Raw genomic sequence first — 26,327 nt, 5'->3', positions numbered from 1 at the left:
GATCGATATTCACAATAAAAAGTAATACTCTTAGCATGAAAAATAATATTTTCTCATGGATGACCCAAATAAGAGATTCGACCTACGAAATTGATCTGTGAAACCGTCTCACAAAAATTTTTGTGTAACGAATGATAATGACCATTGGCCATATTAACATAATAATATGAAAACTATATATTCTTACATATAGTATTTGAATATTAATTTAAATGATTTAGTTATTTGTATCCATTATGGTCCCATTGTTTGCGAATGGGAGGAAAAGGTAAAGTTATTTTTTTTTCCTTTTTCGAAAGAGGGTTTTTTTTCAAGGAAGAAAAAGTAGAGGTCAATGTAATCAATTAAAAGCAAAGCTTCCACTTTAAATTCTATTGTATTAAACATCACAGTAATTGAATTATGTTTTCAATGTCATCAATTTCGAATTACAATATTTTTTTAAAAAAATATTAATTGCATATAGAAAGAAAACTTCCATTTTTTTTCTACTTTGAATTTAAAAAAGAAAAACTGTTTTCTCTTTCTATGCACGCGGCAATATGCCCGATGATTAACGTGTATAGAGTATTAAAAGAACACAAAAACTTTTAGTTGACAAGTTAATTTTGTCAGACAGATCTTCAATTTGAATTATTAATGAAAAAATGTCAAATATATTACTTATTATTGTAAATGTAGTTAGGCTTGACCGATCTCACAGATAAAGATCAATGATATCGTCTCACAAAAATCTACGGAAGAAAAAATTCTATATTCTATCCATTTTATTTTTTGTTTTGGCGATGATTTATAATCTATAAATTCAATGTGTGGCATTCGTTATAATAAGAGTTAGGATCATGTATACGTGTATAAATTTCAAAAGAAAAATAATTATATATATACATATAATTATTAGAGGTAACAGTTTTTATCTCAGGAGACAGCTTGGCATTGGTTTGCCTTTGGACACGTATTAAATACATTTCACCGATAAAGAAGTCCGGGATTTTAGGCGAAGGGGTTAGAATATAATTTTAAAACGGAATGACCATCACTCTCTTAAATGTTCTCTTTTTCGCAGCAGCATATACAATAACCACTTAAAAATATTGTTTTTTTGTAATATATTTTATATGAGATGATAATACGAATCTTTATTAGCATAAAAAATAATATTTTTCATGAATCGAGTTAGATAAGAGATTTGTTTCACAAAAATTATCCTTAAGATAGTTTCATATGAGTTTTATATATTTTTTATAGCAAAAAATGGAGATCGTCTCACACCACAAGAGACCTACTCCACAACAATATGTTTTCCCCACTAGCATTTATTTTAAACAAATTCACGAAACTCTGATATGTATGTATGTTGCATATGCTTAACCAAGGACCCAACTTGGCTAGTTCAGTTTACACCTTGTACATTTATGCGTTGTTAGACAAATCTCTGAGTCCTAGTTAACGAGAAATGAAATGAACAGATAAAAGATCGGGATAATCGGGACGACTTATTTCAAGATCAGATGATCCACCAAGTTATCTATTTGAGAGAGCTAACTCGGATATGCCAGATACAAAGGAAAAAAAGAAGAAAACACCAAAATACAAGTGTTGCACCAAACACTGGTAGTTGTTTCTTGTCCAATGGTATAAATCACGTGTGACGGAAGCAAATGTATTTGCAAAATATCTCGTTCAAGTATTCGACTTATAAACTTCTGAAATTATTATAAAATTCTTATTTGTCATTGATTCATTTAACCACATATCAATTTATATTTTATTTAGATTTTGTAATGTCTACAGTGAATCATAGTGATTTTCTACTCGATACAAAGTTCGAAACATTGCTTGAGAAACCCATAGTGAGATATTAATTAAAGTTACTTATTATCATATATGTTTTGCTTAAAATATATAAAAGATAACTCTGTTTACCTTTTTTCATTTTTTTTAATGGAGAACTCGCTCGTGCTACTCATAAGTGTAAAGTGTTTATTAGATAAATCATTATGTTGAATGCAGTAGCTTGCAAACCACGTCAATCAGATAAATCATATTAGACAAATCTTTCGTGACAGACTCACTCAATAAGACATTAATAAGAAATATAACTTGTGATCAATTAGTTTATCACAAATGTATATAATTCATCAACTTGAACATTAAAAAGCGTTATGCTATGCTAAGTTTTATAATTTGAACATGCTTTTTGTTGAAAAAGAATCTCAAATTGTTTGCACCGCAAATATTTTTTTGGTTTAATAATATATACAAAACAAGGAAAAAGAAAAATGAGAACCCAAATGGACAAACGTTATAATTTTTCCATTTCACATCCTATCATTTTCAAAACCTCTTCTTTAAGCAACCAATTTTGTTTCTTTCACAAGAATCCATTTTTTAGTTATTATTCCTCTTTTTTCATTTTTCTCCCCCGAAAATAAAAAATATATATCATTGCTATGTCAAAACTACAGTCGTGACGCAAATACTAACGGACGGTCAATATTTTTAAATTAATTTCGACTAATTATATTTAAAAAATACAACTTTTCACAATATTTTCAATCTTCTTCTCAAACCCCACATTAATCATACACAATTTAACATTTGAAATCTATGAAAAAAATATAAAAAAAAAATCACGGTCATAGGTTCACTGCTGAACTAAAAGAACAATGTAATTATAGCTAAAAATATCATCTCTCTTCTAAAAATAGGTCATCAATAGTCTGCTGATAAATAGGTTTCTTGTGAGACGTTCTCACGAATGTTATTTATCTGTGAGACAGGTCAAATTTATCGATATTCACAATAAAAAGTAATACTCTTAACATAAAAAGTAATACTTTTTCATGAATAACCCAAATAAGATATCCGTCTCACAAAATACGACCCATGAGACCGTCTCAAACAAAAAAAAACTTTTAAGATGTATTGCGTTCAAATACACAGGAGATGGCTATAACTAAAAACAAAACACACAGTGGATTCATTGACGAATATCAGCAAAAATAGTCAAATGATTCTTACTTTCTATTATTGAACGGTGGAATTGGAGGATGATTCTATCTGTTTGCAGGCTTTCGTTTTCTTGCCACAATAAGATGCCATTGAAAGAATTGGGATTGGGGACCATTGTTGGAATTCTGGATGTTGGTGGTGCTATTAATGTCCGAATTCAAGTCTCATTCATCTTTTTTGGGAGAATGACTTCTTTGACTTATTGGCTTGAAAATAATAGAGCCAAGTCGTGGCTTACAGCTTCTTAAATGGCGTTATTATTATCTTTTTTTAAAAAAAAAAATTTGACATTTTGTTCTTAACGTTTAGGTTCGTTTCATCCAATTCTATTCGTTTCATTGAAGATAATTATTGGAAACAAATTTTTTTATATATAGGAGAAATTTAAACCATTTGATTTAGCCTTCGAGTATTTGCTTATAGAAATTTTAGTGAAGCTATGAATTAACCACTGATAATTAATATAGCTTGTGTAATTCGGAAATTAGTTTGTATTCATAACCTCCAAAATGAAATCTGAGTTTTGTAAATCTGTGAATTTTAAAACAGCATGTGGTTTCATATATTACCCATATTGTATTTGCAAAATATCATTAGTATCATAACTTCCACCACATACAAGTTATGCTTCTATACTCACATTTTTATTTTATTTTAACGGTTAATGAGATGCTACGATAAGAGTATTGTTTTCATTGCACGTCCAACAACTATCATTGATTAAAAAAATGTGGAGTCACGTCACATATTTTTTTCTAATAATAAAATGTGGACGTTGAATTTATTATGGGAGTAATACCTTCAAGATAGTTTAAACTAAACCATAACGATCACGGCGAGAACCATGAAAATTCATTTTGGTTGAATATTGAAAATTCAGCTTGATAGAAAATTTAGTCCAAGTACATTCAACTAGCACCATTTTAGAGGACCATCCCAACAGTAAGCTGTGGTTTCAAACTTATAATTGATGCATTAACTCGAAATCATAACAGATAATGTGCATTAATGTGGAGTTTTATATCAAATTGAAGCATTTAGATTTCGTGCCCTATAAATAGCACACGAATTTCAAAATAAAAAATATTTCGTGTTTTTTGGTTTATGACTAGGGTAGAAAGGTTTAAAAAGTAAGGTGTTTTTAATTTCTGATGTGCCAATGAATGATATAGTAATAAATACAAAAAATGAGTTCATAATGGGAGATGCTCTAATATAACTTCATGCTCCGAGTTTTTAGGATGTTTCTTGCTTATATGGACTCTTGGTTACCAAATCGTTTGGGATACATGATAAAATCAAAAAATAGATATTTTGTGAGACGATCTCATAGATCTTTATTTGTGAGACGAGCCAACGCTGCACATATTTAAAATAAAAAATAAATTTTGGTATTAGAAATAATAGTTTTTCATCAGTGATTCAAATTGAATATTTGTTTTACAAAATTGACTCATGAGACCGTTTAACAAGAGTTTTGACGACAATTCAAATTGAGAAGTCACTTGCTAGCTTGCTCGAACCAAACGCGTTAGGATACCAACTCGAGAGATTGGATTCTCGGGGTAATCCAATGGACTGTTGAATTAATGTCCGAGGAAATCACCCATGGAGTCCGTCAGCATCGAATCTCATGATGAAATCTGTACAAATGGGTTTGAACAATTCACATTTATATTTATTTTCTATTATTTCGAAACCCAAACTAATAAACCTTAATGGGCTATTTCAAATTAGCCCAATTCTGCTTAGAAGCCGAAAAAGTCCACCTTAACCCTAGCAAATAACCAGATACTAGTTTCGACGTCTGCTCGATTCACTGCGTTGAACAATGCCTCCAAAGTTCGATCCGTCGCAGGTCGTCGACGTGTTTGTCCGCGTCACAGGTGGAGAGGTCGGCGCCGCCAGTTCGCTTGCCCCAAAAATCGGTCCCCTCGGGCTTTCTCCGAAGAAAATCGGTGAAGACATCGCGAAGGAAACGGCAAAGGATTGGAAAGGTCTCCGTGTAACCGTCAAGCTTACCGTACAAAACCGACAGGCCAAAGTCACTGTTGTTCCCTCCGCCGCCGCATTGGTCATCAAGGCATTGAAGGAGCCCGAGCGTGACAGGAAGAAGACGAAAAACATCAAGCACAACGGGAATATCTCGCTGGACGACGTTATCGAGATCGCGAAGGTGATGAGGTCCCGCTCCATGGCTAAGGATTTGGCTGGAACCGTCAAGGAGATTCTTGGCACTTGCGTTTCTGTTGGATGTACGGTCGACGGAAAGGATCCCAAGGATTTGCAGCAGGAGATCACCGATGGCGATGTGGAAATCCCACATGACTGAGATGGAGGTGAAGTATGAATTTTAGTTCCTATTATTAGTTGTTTTTCGTTTTCGTTGTTTTAGTTACCATTTCGTTTTGAGAGGAAAATGTTGCGAAAAAGTTTTTCTTTTGAGTTGGAAACTTTGTGCGGACATGTACACTATTGGATCAACATCAACGTTATGTAAACAATGCAGTTTGAAGAAGTGTAATTTTTTCTCGAAATGCTACTTAAATGATTTGGCAGACTGGTTTTATTTTTTGTTGTTCATTTGTATGCATCCAGTTTTGCATGACACATGGTCATTACGAGATCAATATATGGCTATCTTGAACTTTTTAATCGTCGTGGTACTGATTGGATACACAGCATTTGATGTTTCGTTGAGAATGTTCAATTGATTAACCTTGAGGGATACTTTGGTGCAATTTGGGACTCAATTTAGCTGTGTGGACCGCGGAGTTCTTCGAGTATAAGCCCTACGCATGTGCCTCTTAAAAATAAAATTTCAGCTCTAACTAGATCAATAGTGTATTATGAGCTCTCAAACAACATTAGCTCATCCATTTTGACATGCTTGATTTTTTCATGATCAATCAAAGCTTAATGTTGGGTAATGAAAGACCAAAATGTTCTTTTCTGCATATATGATATTAGATGTCAGAATATGTAATTGATCAGAAAATTATGGATAAATTTTTGATTTTGATTACATTAATTCTTTCTATCACCGTTTTTCCGATGAGTGGCTCAATGACAACTTGGACATTAGTTAAAGATACTCAAATGTAGCTCATTTTGAAGCTACTCGTATTCGATGTTAGCTTGGTCCATCTTGAGCTCTAACTGAGTTTGATCAAACCGTTTGGAATCAGATCCAAATGCTTGGATATAAGTTATAGATATTCAAATATAGCTTATTTTTAAGCTACTAATATTCAACATTAGCTTAGTCAATCTTGAGCTCGAACTGAGTTCGATCAAACCGTTTGGAATCTGCTCTAAATGCTTGGATGTTAATCTTTGTCGTTCTCGATCAGGCGATGATGTTGGAAACTATTTTGTTTTGTCTCTTGTTTTCAAATTCTGTTCGTTCCCCCTTATTGATGTCTTATGCACGATCTTGGGTTGATTATCTCATTTGAGAAAATTATCGTTTGAGACATGAAAATCAACGACAGAACAATAAAATTTTGTTCAAACTTGACATAGGCGGCTAGGAAGGCTCACATGAGCCAAGAATACAGTTCTTTGAGATGAGAGCCCATTGATTTGCTGTTTCATCATGGTGCATATGCTCTATTGTTTAGAATTTGAAACGGGCAACTTCCCATGATTCTGTTTAGTTTTATCAACCAGAGTTCACGGTTCTTGATTTGAATCGAAGCTATGTACTAGGAAAGTTACATCAATTTTTTTATTGAGCCCCTGCAACTTTTTGGAGACGAAACATCATATGTTTTATCAGTTTTTCTTGCCCCTTCTCATTAAATTATTGTATTATTATGCTGGAGGTGTTTCATTTCCTAGTCGTAAACCCGAGATCTCGTGAACGATCATTTGGACTTCCTTTTTTCTCTCATAATGATGCCATTTGGCAGGTCCAACAGGAATCATATTTTACCACGTTGGATGGTGGTCCTTGCAGATATTTGCAAGGATGTAAGATACATATAGAAAGTAACCAAACGAGGGCGAGGAGATTGAGATGGTTGGCTAGATGTGTTGTACACGCGTACATGCAATTCTTAACGGGGTGGGGATTGGTTTTCCGTCTCCATCTCCGAATTTCATCTCCACCCTCATATCCTCCTCCATCCCCGCTTTTCGAGCTCGACGAATCTCCGAATCAGCGGGGATCAAATCCTCATCTCCGCGCTCGTCTTTGTTTCTAAAATATTAATAGGACATGGCGGGGCGGAGAGTTCTTGAACTCGAATTTATTATTATACCACTGTTAAAAATGAACATTAATATTATTTTCAAAAAAATTAATATCAATAATAATATTTATATTAATTTCAATATTATTTAATAGCTTTGTTTCTAATATTTTCCCAAAAAAAATTATTATATTAATAATAATAATATTATTATTGTTGTTGTTGTTTTCGGGATGTGTTCGGGAATGAGACTAGTATCCTCATATTAGTCCCAAAATATTTTAGGATTTAAACCAATCTTTGAACCCAAAAAAATAGGAGATCCTCGTCTCTGTTCAGGTTTTTCTCGAGTCCTCGAACCCATGTTGAAAATTGTCATCCCTAGTTCATAGATGGTGAAGTTGAGTTTACATGGCGTTGTGTTATGAGCGACAATTTGATTTTACTTCTTGAAGTAATGAATTTTTAAAAGAAATAATTTCAAGAACCCCCCTAAATGTAAAAGTATTACAGAATCTGCAACTTAAATTTGAGATTTTCATTGTTTCTGTAACCAAACATGCAAGATGGAATCAGATAATGGATTTTTTTAATCCAAGATGGGAAATCGTTCGATAGATCATTCTAGAATCAAGCTGTACGATAAAATATGTGGTGTGCCAGTATGCCAAAAATCAAGAAGACACTAATCAATCAGAATTTGTCACGATGCCAATTAGTTACATGCAAAGTCTTGGACTGAAGTTTACCCATTTTCAGGGGCATCTATTTCATTTGCACGTGTAGCTGCTCTATACCGTCAATTTATACAGATGCATGATATTTTTTTGCATGCACTTTCCTTATTTAAACTACCTTTCATCTGCACTTCTTCTCAAATCAGAACTGTTCAAATTCTCGTACTTTCTAGCTTTAGTTTCATCGAAGAAAATGGCAAACCAGGCTACTGGAATGGAGTATTGGATCGAAATCGCTCCATCTCGCCTCACAGTCCCGCAAAAACCTTCCCATTATCCTAAACTTGAAACCATCGAAGAAGATAGAGCAGAAGGAGGGCAGCAAGATTTAATGATTCTTGAGTGGTTCTACCGAGTCCTGTCTACTTTTCGTCTTGGCCTGTCCCAGAAAATTTCTTTACAGAAAATATAGTTCTGGTTTATATTTCACTCCTAGTGTGTATAGTGTATTTTTGTGTTTTTTATGTTTTAGAGACGCTTGGAAATAATATAATTCTAGCACATGTGCATTCATTTTGTGTGTGCAGAATAATGAATAAAATATTATTTACAGTCTCAATTAATGCAACGAAAAGGTAATAAGTTTTTTTTTAAAAAAATTGCCGATAAATTATTAAAATAATTTCAGAAATACTAGTCAATCTCTTTTCCTATAAAATTGGGTTGAAAGATAATAATAATAAAAAAAGAGATGATTATTTTAGGAAAATAAAGAAGGTTCCACCGATGATATATATAATTGTAAATTTAATTAAAGTAATAATCTCTTCTATACAAAATATCATAGGGGTAATACTTAATAGTTTGATAAATTACATTTTTGTGTTTCGCGTTTTCACTAACTAATTTTAGTGGTTCAAATGATACGTTGTATGTAGATAATTAAGTTGTGCCTCATTTGGTAAGAGAGGATAAACAACGTAATTAATAGTAGAGTTAGTCTAATTTTGCTGCGAAATATATATTATTAAATTCAGCATAATTTCAATACTAAAATATTTAAACCAATTCAAATTGATAATTTATTTTATAAAATCAAATTGTTTGAGGATAAGTGGTACAAATATAACCACAGAGAAGTGCTACGTACGAATTACGACTCGTGGAATTATATATTTGACTGTCGGTGGTGGTGTCTATTTTTTCAAAATATTAATAAATATATAAAACCATATATGCCNTTATGTTAATTAATCGCCAGAAGTAAATCATTGGTTAAGATGACAACATTGCTAATTTAAAAATATTTGTTTTTTTTAACAACTCCCACATAAATCTTTGATCTTATGGGATATGTTTAAAAATATATACTTGTTTTTAATGATTATTGACGCCCGAAAGGACAACATTGGGAACTGATCATTACAACATGCACTTAATTATGTAAAGTGTGCAAAAAATTAACATAGTGGTGATAGTCTATACACTTTACTTAGTTAAGTGTTATAACTCGTTCCCAATTTTATCCACACACACAGATATATATATGATGTTCATCAACCGTGTCGATTCTTGTGTCCATCAATAAATTGACACTCATTTATTCATAACATCCAATAGGCGGGTGACACATCATTGGTGGACACATAGGTTGACACGATTGGTGCTAAAAAACATCAAATATCGATTGGTTAGCTGCCAATTTGGATAAGACTTACCAAAGAATTTCGCACCTTTGTATATTTAATTAATTAAGTTAAACTTATTACATAAATAAGCTAATGAGAATCACGCTTGCCTTTCAAATTTATCCACTATTCAAAAGTTAATATTTGCTCAATCTTTACTCGAACTCAAATTTGAATCCTACTCTGATATATTTACGAAAAAAAGCTTCGACTCACATGAAGAAGACGTTATTTAATAGTTTCAGCCTTCGGGTTGCTATGTTATATATTTATAGATAGATAGATAAGATATACACGTATTCTAAAATATATTTTTATTATATTTTAGAAGTTTGGTACGTACTTAAAAAATTAGGATGATTCCAAATTTCTTATAATATAAATACACGTTGATAAAATACTACTAATCTTCAAGGTTTATTGGCTTTTGAATAAAAATAATTTCGATTTAAACTTAATTAAATTAAATTGTAAATATAAATATATCCTAATTCAATTGGAGATAATACTTTTTACTATAAATTTCAAACATTATTATTCACTCTAAAAAATCGAGATCCATCCAATTATAATGATTAATGATTCATCCCCGTCCCAAAGGATGATTGTAACCAAAAAAAAAACACAAATTTAATAAAAATATAAAAAAATAATCAAAATATTTTTTAACTTAATATTGAATTTTATAGATTTTAATTTCGTTGGATTAAAATTTTACCAGTTCGAACCTAATAATACAGAGTAATGCTACATGTACAATCGAATTTGTACAACAATTCTTACAACACAAAAAATTCAATACAAAAATTTTATTTATCAATATCTCATGATAAATTCAATACAAAATCTCATGATATAATAACAAATCTCACGATTTAATTGTTGTAAATATCGTTGTACGTTTTTGGTTGTACCTATAGTATTATTCAATAATACATGAAGGCAACACCGATATTATTTTTTATTTTCTGAGGGTGGCATAAAAAATGAATAACTGTCTCAAATTATTATTATTTTCTTTAAAAAAAAACAGGAAGCCGTACGTTGGTGACAATGGTGGGGTTTACAAAAGAATAAATTCGCGATTAATATAAAATGGTCGGCTATAGATAAATTAGTTGGTCTAATTATTGCTCTAATCACCAATTAATTTATGACAAAAATTTGTGTGAGATGGTCTCACGGATCGTATTTTGTGAGAAGGGTCTCTTATTTGGGTCATCCATGAAAAGTACTACTTTTTATGTTAAGAGTATTACTTTTTATTGTGAATATCGGTAGGGTTAACCCGTCTCACAAATTAGTATCCGTGAGACGGTCTCACATGATACCCATTATTAATTTATATTGGGCGGCTATAAATTTAATTATTATAATACCGATGTCGATATAATTTTGTACCTTGCTATTCATTACGTATTCCTCTAATTCTACTACTTGAATGAATGCGACATTTCGTTAAACAACGGATTTTGAAAGCACTGAAAAATGAATTCAATTTATTATTATTATTTATTTCTTATATTATGATATATTAAAATTTATCGACGACAAAAAATATATATTTCATGTTTCGAATAAATATGAAGTTTGTCTCATGAAATTTATACGTGAGACAGTTTTATAAGAATTTTTGGGTAAAAATATAATATATTGTATGTTCGAAGAAAGTAAATATTTTGAAAAATTGATAAAATTATTGAGATACAAGAGAGTGGAGTTTTTCAAAAAATAACAAAAACTTAGTATTTATTATTTAATATACATTTGTTACATTATTATGTTAAGAATTTAAAAAAAGCTTTAATTATTTAATATTTAGTTTCTGGCTGCGGTCTTCTCTCAAGCCTCAATAAATACCGGTGCTTCTCCACTCTATTCAGTATCCACGATCCTTTGTAACACTCTTCACTACTTCTACACACAGCCATTATCAATGACGAAAGATTTAGAGGCGGAGCGTGCGGCTTACGCGGCAAAGGACTACCACGACCCACCGCCGGCGCCGCTTTTCGATTTCGGAGAACTCACGAAGTGGGCTTTTTATAGAGCGCTTATCGCAGAATTCATCGCCACCCTTCTTTTCCTCTACGTAAGTGTGTTGACGGTTATCGGCTACAGTAGGCAGTCGGACACTGCGAACGGTGGCGATGAGTGCGGAGGCGTCGGGATTCTCGGCATTGCATGGGCCTTCGGCGGCATGATTTTCATACTTGTTTACTGCACCGCCGGCATTTCGGGTAAGTCACACATCCCAACACCATCCACCGTTCCATTACCATAGTTGATTAATTACTGTTGATTTTCAGGCGGGCACATCAACCCAGCGGTGACGTTTGGCCTGTTCCTTGGCCGAAAAGTGTCCCTGATAAGAGCGTTACTGTACATGGTAGCGCAGTGTTTGGGGGCCATCTGCGGCGTGGGACTGGTTAAAGCATTCCAGAAAGCTTACTACAACAGGTATGGCGGTGGGGCAAACATGTTGGCCCCGGGGGTTAACAAGGGAGTAGGATTGGGTGCTGAAATCATTGGGACCTTCGTGTTGGTGTACACTGTGTTCTCGGCTACGGATCCCAAGCGAAGTGCTCGCGACTCCCATGTTCCTGTAAGTTTTTATTTTCTCGAATTTGATATCTCGTCTCAAATTGTTAAATAAGTCATAAATCATCGACATGAACTTGCAACTATCTAATCCAATTTAATCACCGAATTTCCACTAACCCCTTGGTTTAGTGGATAATTAATCCTATAATATAATACAAAATTTAATCCGCTTATCATTTTTAAAAAATAATTACAAGGTTCAGATGCTGACTAATTTACAATAACCTGCTAATTAATTCATATTTCACCGAGTAACTCTACCAATATAGCATATAATACACCGTGATTAAACTTCTTAATATTTAATATAACTTAAATAATAATATTTATTTTATTATTATGATTATACTATTATATTAATATTAACAATTAAAGTTACGTTGAATTAGGTGTTGGCTCCACTTCCGATTGGATTTGCTGTTTTCATGGTTCACCTGGCTACCATCCCTTTCACCGGCACCGGAATCAACCCCGCCAGGAGCTTCGGTGCCGCGGTAATCTACAATAAGGAAAAGGCCTGGGATGACCATGTAATTTCAATTTCCCTCTCTTTATTTTTATTTACTTAAATTTAGATGTACAAAAAAAATTAAATATCAAGAAAATGGTGTAATTTGATGCATGCAGTGGATTTTCTGGGTGGGGCCTTTCATTGGAGCTGCGATAGCTGCACTGTACCATGAACACATTCTGAGGGCTTCAGCTCTAAAGGCTTTGGGATCATTCAGGAGCAATGCTTAAAGTAAAATCTTTGAATTAATAGATTATATATTATGATAATAATATTGTCGTTTCGGGGTATTTGCACAACTGCACGAAAAAAATGTAGATATATTTCTCTTGTCTGAGAACTTAATTGGTTGAATTTCTATATTTCTGGTTGTCTATGTACTCGACTTTTATATATGTTTTCATGTATTAATAAATTTTCTTCTTAATTCAAAAGTAATTGGTTTGCATTAATTCTATGCTAATGCTCCTTAAGCTTGCTCCTGAATCGAATTTTTCCCATCTCATTCCACCCCGAAAAAATCATGAATCGAATTTTTCCCTGTCCTATTTGTCTGGATTTTTCTTGTCCCGGTCTATGTCGGGAGAGGGATTGGCGAACTAATACTCACGACGGATTCTTGACCCGACCCGACTTCATTGTTTTTAATTATTTTAATTTTTTTTAAAAATTTTTTTTATTAAATTATTTACGCATTGTGTTGTAAGATTTTAAACAAATAATATTAATTTGAAGACCATATAAAAATTGACTAACATATTTGAAATGATTTGTCCACATACGACGATTTTAGGGTTTAAATTAAATTGTTAATTAATTCATCAACATAAAAAAAAAAAAGTTAACATAGAAAAACTCAAATAAAATCATATAAAATAAAATATAGTTTATTACAATTTTCTCATTTTCAATCTAACTTAGAATAATGAATGTACCACATTGTTGTTCACACCCCTATATTTATCGGGATATCATTTTCCTACTCGAGAGGATCCAAAACTTTTGGGATATCCTGAAAAAAAATATATCATCGATTCTTATCGAGACGAGAATTGAGTAAAAAATTTATCGGGAAATCTTCTTACCCGAGGGGATTCAGAACTTTTGGGATATCCTCTCTTTACCCAAACTTTCAGGTCCCGATATTTGAGAAAAAAACATTCTCGATTCTTATCGAGACAAAAATTGAGTAAAAACGTTACGGACGAGTCCCGACCCGATTCGACCCAAGATAGGATGACACATTGGATTGAATCTATCCCAAGAGTAAGTCCCCAGGATAGATTGAATTGAACTAAACATATTAATTAATAAAAATCAAGTCACCAATAGGACATGCAATTTATTTCTTAATTTTCTCTAACGTTAATCTTGGATCTTATTTTGATGTGTTTTTTCCTTGCCTAGCTATTTATGTGTGTGGAATCTAAGGATTTAATATTTAGAATGATGCTGGAAAATCCCTCTCTTAATTTGCATACGTTAATTACCCACTCTGACAATTAATATAATGTTTGCAACTAATTATTATTATTTATTAAATAAATACTATTCATGAGGAGTTGGGTTCTATGTAATGTTGATTAATAAGTTGTCGAGAAATCCAATTATTACATGTAAAAAATTATAATTGTAATCATGTGATGCTGAAATATTAAATAATTTGACATATTCATGGTCAACAAACCCGATAATTAAAAAAAGTGCTGGCAATAAAATAAAAATTAAAAGGGATGGCTCTTGTTGTATTGTAAAAATTCATGTATAATATGTTAAAATTAAAAACTGCATAAATAAATTATATATTTGAAGACAAATATATATATCTACGAGAGGTAAACTTGTTTTATATCGGAAATAAAAAAATTAACTTTTAATATAAAAAATAATGTTTCATAGATCAGATCGTATAAAAAATCGGACTTTCATATAAATTTTTGCGATATTTGAAAGGACATGTTATAATTTATAAGAGTGGTTGATGCTGATGAGCCAATTGATCTTATCTTGTTCGACTCTTTAATTAATTAATTAATTAACTAATTATAATTATCATTAAGATTGTCTGGAAGTGATCGAGGCTCTTTACTGCCTTACGTCTTTGCTCATGGACTTTTTGCTTTGAAAACTATGATAAACTCATGGAATAATTTTTTTAAATATTTTTTCATTATTAATTTAATTGTGATTGAGATGTTTAGTGGCTAATTATATGTTAAATTAAGCAGTATGACAACGTGGTCGGTCTTATTCAACAACTAATCAGGCTACGTAATTTTGTTTTATATTTTAATGTGTGAATTTGTCGCTTTCCTTATTATTTGTAGTAAAATATAATTAAAACTACTTTGAGATAGTTTTATTGGTGAATTTTGTATAATATATATTTATTTGAGTCATCAATGAAAAAATATTATTTTTTTCTGCCAAAATATTACTTGTTTTTATTGTAAATATGACTTGACTGAAAATTCTAACAAATAAAGTTCAATAAAACCGTATCACAATATATATACTCTCTTTTGATTTTTTTTTCTATGGAACGACTTTCCTTTTATTATCAATGTTTTTTATTACGTCTTGTTTACTTATTTATTTACTTATTTCAACTCACATAATGAAAGCAATATTGGATCCAATGTCACAAACAAGAAGCTCCCGGCTCACTTTATTTGAACTAACTAGTTTGCACACACGGTATGTGTGTATTGTTTTTTTTATAATTATCAAGGGACTAAAGTGAAATTTGACAAATTATCGAGAGAATAAAGTGCTATGTGAAATGTTGTAATTTAAAAAAATAAAAACAAAAGTGTTTGTTGAAATTTAAAAAAATAACAACAAAAGCGTACTATTCGTATCACATAAGGGCGAAATTGGAAGAGTAAAAAACAGACCAAGACACTATTTTTGTCTCTATTATAGAGATTCTTAATAATTGTAATAGATTTCTAAAAATATTTTATGCGTATTTAAGTTTTATTTTTTCCCTTTCTAGACCTTGGTTCGCATATTATCATTTCAACTAAATCTTTTGGTGTGTTCGATTGTTCTACTATATGTGATATAATGAATATCTGATTTTCGCAATAATAGCTTAGTTCACATCCGCTTTTTTTTTACTATCCAAGGCTTGAGCGGGTTTGCATGATCCCAGATGAATTGGTTGACTTGTTAACATAAAGTTAGTTGATTACATGTTAGATCAAGTCCTTAATTGTATAAATAGAATATGAATTTATATTAATTGTCTGCTGGTTTTTGTAACAATATTTTTGTGAGATCGAACGCTTGCCGCTTTACTAAAAGCTATAGCTGGTGGTAATGGTGCAACTCAAATCTTTTAAACTGCAAAGCAGTTCAAGCACCGCGATTTGATCGCTCTATCAAGTATGGACAATTATTGCACCACCTAACAATCTCCCTCTCAATAATTGCACTATTTGCAATCAATGAGAATCGAACCTGTGACCTTGGCTCTGATATCAATTATAAGACCGAACGCTTGACGCTTTACCAAAAGCTATAGCTGGTGGTAATGGTGCAACTCAAATCTTTTAAACTGCACAGCAGCTCAAGCACCACGATTCGATCGCTCTACCAACCATGGACAATTATTGCATCCAACAATCTCCCTCCCAATAATTGCACTCTTTGAAATTAATGGGAATCGAACCCGTGACATTGACTCTGATACTAATTGTAATACCGAACGCTTGCCGTTTTACCAAAAGCTATAACTGATGGTAATGGTGCAACTCAAATCTTTTAAACCGCACAGCAGCTCAAGCACCACGGTTCGATCGTTCTATCAAGTATGGACAATTATTGCACCCAATAATTTTTTTTATATTAGATCCATATTATAGTTTTACAACACTTCCAAATTTTTAAAAGTGATTTCTTCTAAATAAAAAATAATTTTCATAACATTGACTTCACCATGGACAAACCTTCGCGGTCCAGTTAACATATGCATTTCATTCTATATTGGGCAGACATAGGCCCAATAATAAAAACCCAATTAAGCGCATATATATTAAAGAAAAAAAAATCAAAATCCACTCCAATTACAGTAAAAACATTGATTCCATGGCTTTCCGTCCCGTTCTTCCACTCGCATTGGCCTTCTTCCTCGTATTCTCCATCCTATCAGCCCACATTATCTCTGTCGCCGCCTCCGATGACGTTGACGACGACGAAGACCTGAGCTTTCTCGAAGAACCTAAAACCGAGTCTGTTTTCGACCAGAATTATTCGGAAGCAGAATTCTCGGATAATGATGGGGGCGGATTCGAAAACTACGAGGATTTCGATCACGGCGGGGGGAGGATGAAGTGGCCAAATTTGATGAAAAGGATGTTTTCGTTTTGACGGAAGGTAATTTCACTGACTTTGTTGAGGACAATAAATACGTGATGGTGGAGTTTTACCCTTGGTGTGGGCATTGCAAGGCCATGGTGCCGGAGTATGCGGCGGCTGCTACAGAGCTGAAGGCGGTGGATGTGAAGCTTGCGAAGGTGGATGCTACTCTTGAGAACGAGCTAGCGGAGAAGGATGAAGTTCTGGGGTTTCCTACTGTGTACTTCTTTGTTGACGGGGACCATAAAACTTACTCAGGGCAGCGTTCCAAGTGAGTTTGGGTTTTCGGTTTTGTCCTTTATATCTTCTTGTGCTTATCTGATATTTTACGATAGAATGAGGAACACATATTTCTGAATTTTAGGCGATCCTCGATTTAGGCTTGCTTACGGTAAAAAAATTTCTGAAGTTTAGAAAATAATAAGTTGTTGTTTGTTTTTGAGAATCCGAAGTGACAAATTAAGCGATCCTTAAGAATTTTTTTTCTTTTTCTTTTTGTTTTCGCAGCCCAATTGGTATTTCTGTTTTCATTATTCTACAATAACTTTGGCCTGAAATTGGTTAGTTTCCTTTTGTTAGTTAATAAGACAGTGTGAATGAGGGGAATTCATATATTTGATGTGGTAATATCAATTAGAAATTGTGTTTAGATTAAGATCAGATAGCTTCAAGTCAAGTCCTATTGTGTGGCTGAAGCAATGTCGATATCTTTTATCATGTCTCTCTTGTTATTCCTTGTAAACAATGTAGTGCTATTCTAGCAAAGCATAAAAAGGAAAAGCTATTTCCACAACCTTACTGTTTACTTGATGATAGCACCACCCTGAGTTGGTGGTGATAATTAATGCGCATAATGTGGGTGATAAGTTGAGAAGAAAATTAACTTCTATGTAGGGAAACCATTGTGACTTGGATCAATAAAATAACCGGACCTGGTATATCCAATATAACTACTGCGGAGGAAGCAGAGCGCATACTAACATCTGAGAATAAGGTTGTGTTGGGCTTCCTTGACTCATTGGTGGTAAGTTAACTCTTGCTTTGGCCATATTTTTTATGATGGTGTGCCGCATTTTACTTAATATTTAACTTATTATTGCACATGTGTCCAATTTCATGCTACCCCGAGGGTAGTATCCTTCTCAATGCATACTTTTTTGCCTCATGGGCCAGATCAATATGTGGCAAAAAATTGTCCATCGATGGTTAGCAGGTGGGTGACGTCGAATCTTCCCACATCTGCATTCATGTTTGAAGTGTTGGGTACTAGAAAATGCCTTTGATATATTTAGACATTCTCTTGACTTTACATTTTTCATATTCCTTTTCATGTCTTTCGTTGGATTTGGCTCCACTTCATCTTCTTAATTTCATTTTAATACTAAAGATATTATTTTATAAATTTTTTCATCCGATAATTACAGGGTCCTGAAAGTTAAGAGCTTGCTGCTGCATCAAAACTTAATGACAACATCAATTTTATCAAACTTCAAATCTCAACGTAGCAAAGATGTTTCACTTGGAAGCAGATGTTAAACGACCTGCTCTGGTCTTGCTGAAAAACGAGGCTGAGAAAGTGACCCATTTTTGTTAGTCCTAAATGCATGTCAATGGATGTCATATTTTTGTAGTATCTTGCCAAAAATTAAACTCTTGATTATCGATGCAGACGGTCAGTTCCAGAAGTCAGCAATAGCTGAGTTTGTTCCTGCCAACAAGGTTCCCCTGGTGACCATTTTTAGCAGAGAAAGTGCACCATTAATATTCGAGAGCCAAATTAAAAAGCAGGTGAGTATTTTTGTTCAAATTTCTCACCTCCCTTCGCTTTCCAAAGTGTGCCATTGTAATCCATCGATAACTTCTGTTATGGAAGACCTTCATAACATTGAATTCCTTTTGCTTTTTCTTTTCATTTTCAGCTTCTGCTTTTTTCCACATCCAAGGACTCAACAAAAGTTATTCCAATATTTGAAGAAGCCGCCAAACTTTTCAAGGGAAAGGTACTGGAACAAGAATAGAGTGACTGTTTAGCATTTTTGCATTGTCAAATAATATGTTTATTTGGATTTTAAATCAACATATTTAGTTATTTCAAATTACTGATTCAAACGGGTTCAACCTGACATTGGCAATCCTTGTGCTAGTTGGAATGTAACTGTTTTTGCTCTACACTTGCACCCCGCCCATAAAACAATCATTTTAATCAAGTTATATAGACTTTTAATTATTTTGACGTTGAAGCATGCAAAGGTATGTAAAGGTTGAAGTTTTTGTTGTGGAAAAATCCCAGCACAATGTTCTAGTGATATATTCATTTCAAGTAAATGGATATTTTATAATCCATGTTTCAAAATTGATTCAGATTGTATTTGTATCTGTGGAAGTTGAAAATGAAGTAACTGGAAAGCCTGTAGCAAATTACTTTGGAGTCACTGGAGACTCTCCGAAAGTAAACTTCTCAATATGGTTCATCAAGTTACCTTTGTTTCTGTACACATTATCCTTTACTCTATCAGATAATATAGTCCAAGGACTTAGTCAAATTTGAGGCTGTTGAGAGTTCTTGCAGGTATTGGGATACACAGTTGATGATGCTAGGAAATATATACTTGATGAGGAATTTACATTTGAGAATATTAAGGTTAGTACTACTCGGTTTTTCTCATTTTTTGCTTGTGCATTGGTTTGACTTCTGAAAACATTTTTGGGTGGCATAAAATTTTTGCTGAGAATATCTTCCTCATTTCATTAGGCATTTGGGCAGTCACTCTTTGAAGACAAGCTCAAGCCTTTCTTCAAATCGGATCCAATTCCTGAGAAGGTGGCTTCTAATTAACTGTTTTGTCCCAAGTGATTTGTCAATTCAGTAGGCTGACCAATCTTTCTGTGACCTCGCATTTTATAGAATGATGGAGATGTGAAAATAGTTGTTGGGAATAATTTGATGATATTGTTTTGGACGAATACAAAGATGTTCTCCTTGAGGTACTGTTGGATTAATCTATGTGGCATTTGATATCTCCTTTTTTATTCCTAGGTAAATTTCTAATCTAACAGCATATGTTCATTCAGATATATGCACCTTGGTGTGGCCGTTGCCAAGCTTTTGAACCAACATACATCAAGCTGGCCAAGCACTTGCATGGTGTAGAATCTCTTGTTGTAGCCAAAATGGATGGAACCACGAATGAACATAACAAAGCCAAGGTAATATCATAAATTCTTGGTTTCAGTGTTAGTTTTACGACAAAAACTGAAGTTCTAAAATTTGAAAAACGATTTCGATTTTTTTATAACCGTAGATACTCTTGATCAGTTATATTGAAATGACTTCACCTTCTAGAGGTCGTTTATCACTTCCTCTAAAGCCAGGCGACCATCACCTGATACGCTGTCGTTTGGCTGCGTCGACCATCGCAGGTCCTTTAGCTCCATTGCGCTCGCGACATCAATCAAATTTCTCTGGATCAACCAAATTACAGTTCAACGGCGGTAGCACCCCCCGAAAAACAAGGAACACGTTTTTTGATAGCGACTTTGAAATATGCACCCTTTCATAATTCAAGTTTCATTCATCGAGTTCTCTATCATCTTATAGCATTTGTGTGCTTAGTTGTATAATATTTGTGAGATATTTGTTTTCCTGTATTAAGAGAGTGCATGTTTTATTTGAAAACACAGTGAGTGGTTATACATCATAAAATATTATAGTGTAATTTTTTTTCATCTTGACATAGTTTTTACCCTAATAATTTTTAAAGGTTTTTCATGTAAATCTCGGCATTCAGTTTTATACTTCATTTTCATATTATTATCCCAAGTTGTCTCACGTAGGACCAAGACGTTTAACACACTTATATAAACATCAATAAAATGACACTCACATATTAATATTATTAAAAAAATTACTCGTGCAATAAAATTATATACATGTATATGTGTGTGTGTGTGTGTTTATATATATATATATATATGGGCCTGCCAGATTTATTTTTTCTAGCTTGAAAATAGGCCAATGGTCAACCTAATCCGCAGACGGTAATTTGCTCACTAATTTATATTAGGAGGGTACGTTAGTTTAATCATTTTTAATTTATGTCTGTGTTGCGAAAGGAATATAAGCAATTTTCTGGGTAAAATCAATCATGTTATCAAGTAGAAGACCAACTCTAACATACCATTCCAAAAAAAAAAAAGCATTTGTATTCGAATCGTTTCCAAAACTTGAGACAGATTATAACAAACAAACACGATGCATAAATCATCGTCCACCAAAAGTTTCTGGATTTTCGACATCTCTGTCGTGGTATAGCGAAGGACTCCCATATGATGATGTAGCGACATGGCTAGATGGAGGATTCAGCATTATCTGGTTTTGATTTGCTCTAGCATGCCTTCGTCTTCTCCATCTCAGGACCTCCACGGCAATGGAGCTTCCACTCATTGATACGCCAAATCCAGCAAAAGTTGCAAGAAGGATTGATAGGACTGCTTGCACATGAATCTACAAATTTCAACGCAAAACAAATCTAGCTAAGATAAATTTATGTTTTTTTCCCTTCTTTTTTACCTATGGAAAGGTCCAAGAATTGATGAACACATGAAAGAAAGGTGGTGTGGAGAAAAAGAAGAATTACCATGTTGTAAAGGATATGAGCAAAGAGAACCACGAGGGTGAACTGAACTGATGCATACACCCAAATGTATCGTCTCTTCACTACAAATATGACCCCATGTTAGTATAAATAACATAACATTAGCATTTCTAAGAGCATAAATAGTCGAGCGCTTGTCCCGGAACAAAAAATTATATAAAATTTGGAGCAACGCTCTGTTTCATGTAGAATGTATACAGTTTGGAATATCATATTTATTTTCTTCCAAATAATTATGCATGATAGTGTTTTCCAATAAATTTAACCATCTTTGTTGCTTTCTTTGGGGGGAGCATACCCATAGTTGAAGAGGTCATAGATGAGAGTAGGCCAAGTACACAAGAAAATGGAAGTGAAATGGAAATTGCACCAGTGCCCATTTTTCCAACCTGCATGTAACAAAATATGAGCGGAGCTAATCAAAGTCTAGCCCGAAATGATTGTATGGTATGTACTTGATCTTACCAAAAGCTGTTCAAGAAAACAGAAGTAGGCAAGCATGCTAACGATGGCAAGAATCGGCAATTCCTGCCAAACCCTGCATCAAAAGAATTGATAAGCCAAGTAGAAGAAAAATACATGTTGATCAATTGGATATAGATCTACGACATTTGAAAAAAATATTGTCAAAAATAACATCAAAGACACACTCGCCTGTATCCATTGATCTCCGTATGCCCGAAATTATTTGTGGTAGTATTCTGATTCACAGAGCTTTGAATACGTAAAAGCGTGACAGGGAGATTTCGAACTTCTTGTTTGCAAACCTCGCATGTCTTGTTACCCTTAATTCCAAACCATTTTAATGCACATTCTTGATGAGCCAAAGCAAGTTCACCTTTGCAGCTGCATTCCATCTTAAGGGTTTCTCCTCCTTCACATAGTTCAATGAAGCAAATTCGACAAACAGCTTCATCTTCGGGTATATCTTCACCATTGGCTTCATTATTTTCTGCAAGTCCAAGAAACTTTATTATAGCGTTTCAATTCATCTGCTGAGTCAAAGAGAAGCATGAAGAATCAAAGATAAAAATTCTTATAAAAAGTTGATCACATGATTCTAGTATGCAAAAAATTTAATGATATCCTGATTCAAAAAGTATTTTCATCTTCCAAAAAAGCACCCAGATTATAAGTAGACAAATAAACATATACCATTATCTCCTGTTGGAGCTATTGACACTTCAGGATCTCCATCCATCACTCTAGGAGTTGAGGGAATCACACGAAAGAATGAATCCTTTGTTTGAATTCCTTTCTCTTTGTCAATGACTGGGACCGAAAGTGATCGGGAGATGCCTCGCATATTTTTTGCCTAAAATAGACATGCACCATAATGAACTGCTAGGCTCCTAAAACATTCTCTTTTCTAGAACTTACATTTTATCAGCCAAAAAGAGTAGCTATACTTTTTTCAGTTAAAGGACTCAGATTTTTTGAGAATAAGATAAAGAAATTTCGAATAGCTCACTTCATTTAGATGATCGTCGATACTTCCACCATGAGCACCATCTGGATTGGAATCCCTAGTTAAAGGCAAGGACGACATTCTCTTTATTCTAGGTGTAAAAATTTTTGAGAGTGACCATGATCGTGACATGGAGGGCTTGTCCTGGGTAACCACGGGAGAAGAACCAGAGTCAACGGTTGCAGCTTTCTCTATATCTGAGTTAGTATCCCGGTATTTGAAACTTAACTTGGTCAAGAGATTTCTAATGGATGATTTGCCTCGAGTTGAGGAAGGTCCAGGCGACACATTAAGTCTCAAATCAGAAGGGCTTGATGATAAAAAGAAGTTAACTCTTTTTGGGGTGGGGGTTGGAGTGAGTGGCATCTTTATTTGGACAAATTCTTGATCTGAAACCTTGGGTATCTCCAAGAAAAGGTTAGGTTTTTTCCAATGCTTGTTGCAGTTTGATGTTTCCGCAGTCATTTCCAAGGTTTTCTCTGTCTGAAAATAGACACGGATATTTGATTGTTAGCTTTTCTAACGCAAAATGGCTTCATGAATGAACAACGAACGAAATTGGTTTCGAAAATACTAATGTCAAAAGAGAAACATAGTCGTGCAGCAAGAAACTAGCACTGTGCATAAGAGTTGTCATCCATGTTGCTAAGATTGAACGCTACAAAGGTTTATATCAACCTACAGAATGTGAGTATGCATATTCTTGCTCTTGTTGCATTGATAGATTAGGCTTGCCTTAAATTTGCTCTCGTGTTTTATGATGTAACTCTAGACTAGGCATGCCTCATCCACTCTTATGTGTTGTATGTCCGTTTGTTGTTCTGTTTTGTTTAATAAATTTCACCTTCTTTTTTGGCGGTATTAAAAGATAAAAAGAAAAGAAACATGATTTCGTTCCCTCTAACCTGATGCAACATCTTGGTTGGGGAACTAGTTAACCAACTATGAAGAGCGTTATCTTCTGATTTGCAGTGTTGAAGGTTGATGTTCCCAATGGATATAACTTTGATCTTAACATAAAAATGAGTGCAAAAATTGATTTCTTAGCCCATGTAAAGCAAGCCCAATCTACACCCAAACATGACAAATGAACTACCAAGGATTTTTCATTCCCCAGTCGCCACCCTTTGACCACAAGACCAGCCTTGTGCTACAAACTAATTAAAGTCCTTGACATCAGAAGAATCATAGAAAGCTAAAAGTAGAACCGAATAAAGTAAATATTGTACAGGTACTTCTCCTGAAATGGGATTGAATTAAAAAACAATCATTACACCCAATAAAACCCCGATCCCAATCATTAAAAAGAATTTGACACAAAAAAAATTCAATATACTTGTACCTGAGGAATCGAAACAACTTCTTGCCTTCCACACGCACTGCTACTTCCATCATGCATCTGCTCGTCAATGCAACTGCTGCTCTTCTTCTCTTCGGTAGTTTTCATATTCTCACCAAAGAAAAACACTCCAAGATACGTGTTAGTGCAAGATAAAAGGAACTAGAAGTGGAGAAGATGGGGGGGAAACCTTAAAACTTTCTTGAAATGAGTGCCATAGAAGAAGTAAATTCTGTCGGAATTTATGAATCCAGTAACGGTTGGTATTTACACAGGATCGTGCGACAATTGGGTAATATTTTAGTTCATTAACTGCACTAGAAAAGGCAGGAAAGAAGATGATCTGGAGAGTGGAGGTGGTTCCATGGCTGCCAGCTTCTCAGTGGAGGGAGATAGTGCGGGTGGGCCGGGTAAGCCTCCTTATTCATCTATAATTCTGTTATATTATTTTCTTGCATCATTATTTAGTTAATTTTGAGTTTGTTACCTTTAAACAAATAAAATAAAATTTCCATTTCCTTTAATCGAATACCTCAAGTTGGTTTTTTAATATGTTTGGAATTAAACATCAAATTAATTATTCAATTACATCACATTAATATAGCATATATATAATATATATTTAATTAAAATTGTTCTAGATTAAAAAAAAAATTTATGCACTATTAATATATTTGTAGCTCTGGAAAATGGAAAGTTTGCACGGGGCATCCTTAGAGCTTGAGTGAAAAGCAATGGAGTATGAAGTGAAACCAATGCTCGAGGATATGTTATCGTGATCGGAAAGCAAGAACTTCGAGTCCAATTTGTTAAGCAAGTTTTGGGTAACTTATCAATATAGCATCATACATATACACGTGAAGGCGAGAAAAAAATATCGAAATTTCGATATATCGTGGTTATCGTAACGAAAAATTATGAATTTATCGAAATTTTGGGTATATAGAATATTTTATACGGTATTGTAGCGATACCTAAATTTTCGGTACTATAACAATATGAACTTTGGAAAGTTTCGACTTTCGACATATACAGAAATACAAAAGCAGAAATTAAAAAAATATATAATATTTTTAAATAATAAAATGATAAATAAAAAATAAAATTTTTTTTTGAATATAAAACATTATATATCGATACCGTATCAAAATCTCAATATAATCGTCATTTTAGTTATATGTACCGAAACTTTCAGTACGATATCGACATATGTTTTCTTACACCATAATTTTTCGGTACAATATATGATTTTCGGTACTATACGTTATGGTATACCACCCCTATATGATTTTCGAGCTCTTCGATTTTTTTTTAAAAAATTTTTTTGTTTTTATTTTATTTGGTACCAACTAATTGAAGTGTGGAAATACAAATTTTATTTACTTGGATAAATCACATGATTCCCATCCAAGTTCATGGGACCAAATATAGATTCATTGTGATCCTATGTGTACATCACCTTTCTTGGTTTTCTATCATTGACATAATGACATCTATAAACTCTTCTCAAACCAATTTTTTTTCAATTTCATTTTATTTGTTAGCGTTCCAATTTTTGGATAATAAAGTCTTTCCATATATATCCCACCAAAAACAACATGCATGACATTTAAATTATGATCAAAGACTTAATTCCCAAGTCATGATACCATTTTTTTTAATAAAAAAAATTGATATTCATTTGATTTTCATCTAAAATATATTAGAAAACGAGATCAATTATTTGTGCAAGAAACAAGACAAGTAATTAAGGAGAGCATACATTTTGGCATGTGAGAAAAAAAGGGTTTTGAATATGAAAATTATTATATT

General features: G+C 33.3%; 3 protein-coding genes and 1 pseudogene across 3 annotated transcripts; 3 read left to right on the top strand and 1 right to left on the bottom strand.

Moving 5' to 3' along the window:
- The first annotated feature begins 4,776 nt into the window (after window positions 1-4,776).
- Window positions 4,777-5,533, top strand: LOC140957366 (large ribosomal subunit protein uL11-like). Its single transcript, XM_073414592.1, has one exon. It carries the CDS (start codon window positions 4,847-4,849, stop codon window positions 5,345-5,347), a length of 501 nt encoding a protein of 166 aa, XP_073270693.1. The 5' UTR covers window positions 4,777-4,846; the 3' UTR covers window positions 5,348-5,533.
- Window positions 5,534-11,444: 5,911 nt separating this feature from the next.
- On the top strand, window positions 11,445-13,143 carry LOC140956687 (aquaporin PIP2-7-like). Its single transcript, XM_073413533.1, has 4 exons — window positions 11,445-11,816; window positions 11,886-12,181; window positions 12,570-12,710; window positions 12,808-13,143. The coding sequence occupies exons 1-4, from the start codon at window positions 11,513-11,515 to the stop codon at window positions 12,919-12,921; spliced, it is 855 nt and encodes a 284-aa protein (XP_073269634.1). The 5' UTR covers window positions 11,445-11,512; the 3' UTR covers window positions 12,922-13,143.
- Window positions 13,144-16,751: 3,608 nt separating this feature from the next.
- On the top strand, window positions 16,752-20,736 carry LOC140956811 (protein disulfide isomerase-like 1-4; annotated as a pseudogene).
- A 502-nt stretch (window positions 20,737-21,238) lies between these two features.
- LOC140957553 (uncharacterized) lies at window positions 21,239-24,937 on the bottom strand. Its single transcript, XM_073414865.1, has 8 exons — window positions 24,519-24,937; window positions 23,180-23,659; window positions 22,864-23,023; window positions 22,363-22,660; window positions 22,174-22,246; window positions 22,007-22,097; window positions 21,691-21,770; window positions 21,239-21,557 (listed from the first exon to the last, which is right to left on the bottom strand). Exons 1-8 carry the CDS (start codon window positions 24,621-24,623, stop codon window positions 21,315-21,317), a joined length of 1,530 nt encoding a protein of 509 aa, XP_073270966.1. The 5' UTR covers window positions 24,624-24,937; the 3' UTR covers window positions 21,239-21,314.
- Between the last annotated feature and the right edge of the window lie 1,390 nt (window positions 24,938-26,327).

This window comes from Primulina huaijiensis, chromosome 14 (genome assembly GCF_012295235.1).
Source record: "Primulina huaijiensis isolate GDHJ02 chromosome 14, ASM1229523v2, whole genome shotgun sequence".
In the NCBI taxonomy this organism is placed as follows: Eukaryota; Viridiplantae; Streptophyta; class Magnoliopsida; order Lamiales; family Gesneriaceae; genus Primulina; species Primulina huaijiensis.
This window is presented reverse-complemented; position numbering and strand designations above follow the sequence as displayed.

What these genes read in the sequence shown, in the direction of transcription:
- LOC140957366 (XM_073414592.1), top strand. Translation starts at nt 4,847, where the DNA reads ATGCCTCCAAAGTTCGATCCGTCGCAGGTCGTCGACGTGTTTGTCCGC.
- LOC140956687 (XM_073413533.1), top strand. Translation starts at nt 11,513, where the DNA reads ATGACGAAAGATTTAGAGGCGGAGCGTGCGGCTTACGCGGCAAAGGAC. An exon ending in CTGCACCGCCGGCATTTCGG is followed by an intron (nt 11,817 to 11,885) that starts GTAAGTCACACA and finishes GTTGATTTTCAG; the next exon opens with GCGGGCACATCAACCCAGCG. An exon ending in CTCGCGACTCCCATGTTCCT is followed by an intron (nt 12,182 to 12,569) that starts GTAAGTTTTTAT and finishes ACGTTGAATTAG; the next exon opens with GTGTTGGCTCCACTTCCGAT.
- LOC140957553 (XM_073414865.1), bottom strand. Translation starts at nt 24,623, where the DNA reads ATGAAAACTACCGAAGAGAAGAAGAGCAGCAGTTGCATTGACGAGCAG. An exon ending in AAGTTGTTTCGATTCCTCAG is followed by an intron (nt 23,660 to 24,518) that starts GTACAAGTATAT and finishes GTCTATTTTCAG; the next exon opens with ACAGAGAAAACCTTGGAAAT. An exon ending in TCGACGATCATCTAAATGAA is followed by an intron (nt 23,024 to 23,179) that starts GTGAGCTATTCG and finishes TGTCTATTTTAG; the next exon opens with GCAAAAAATATGCGAGGCAT.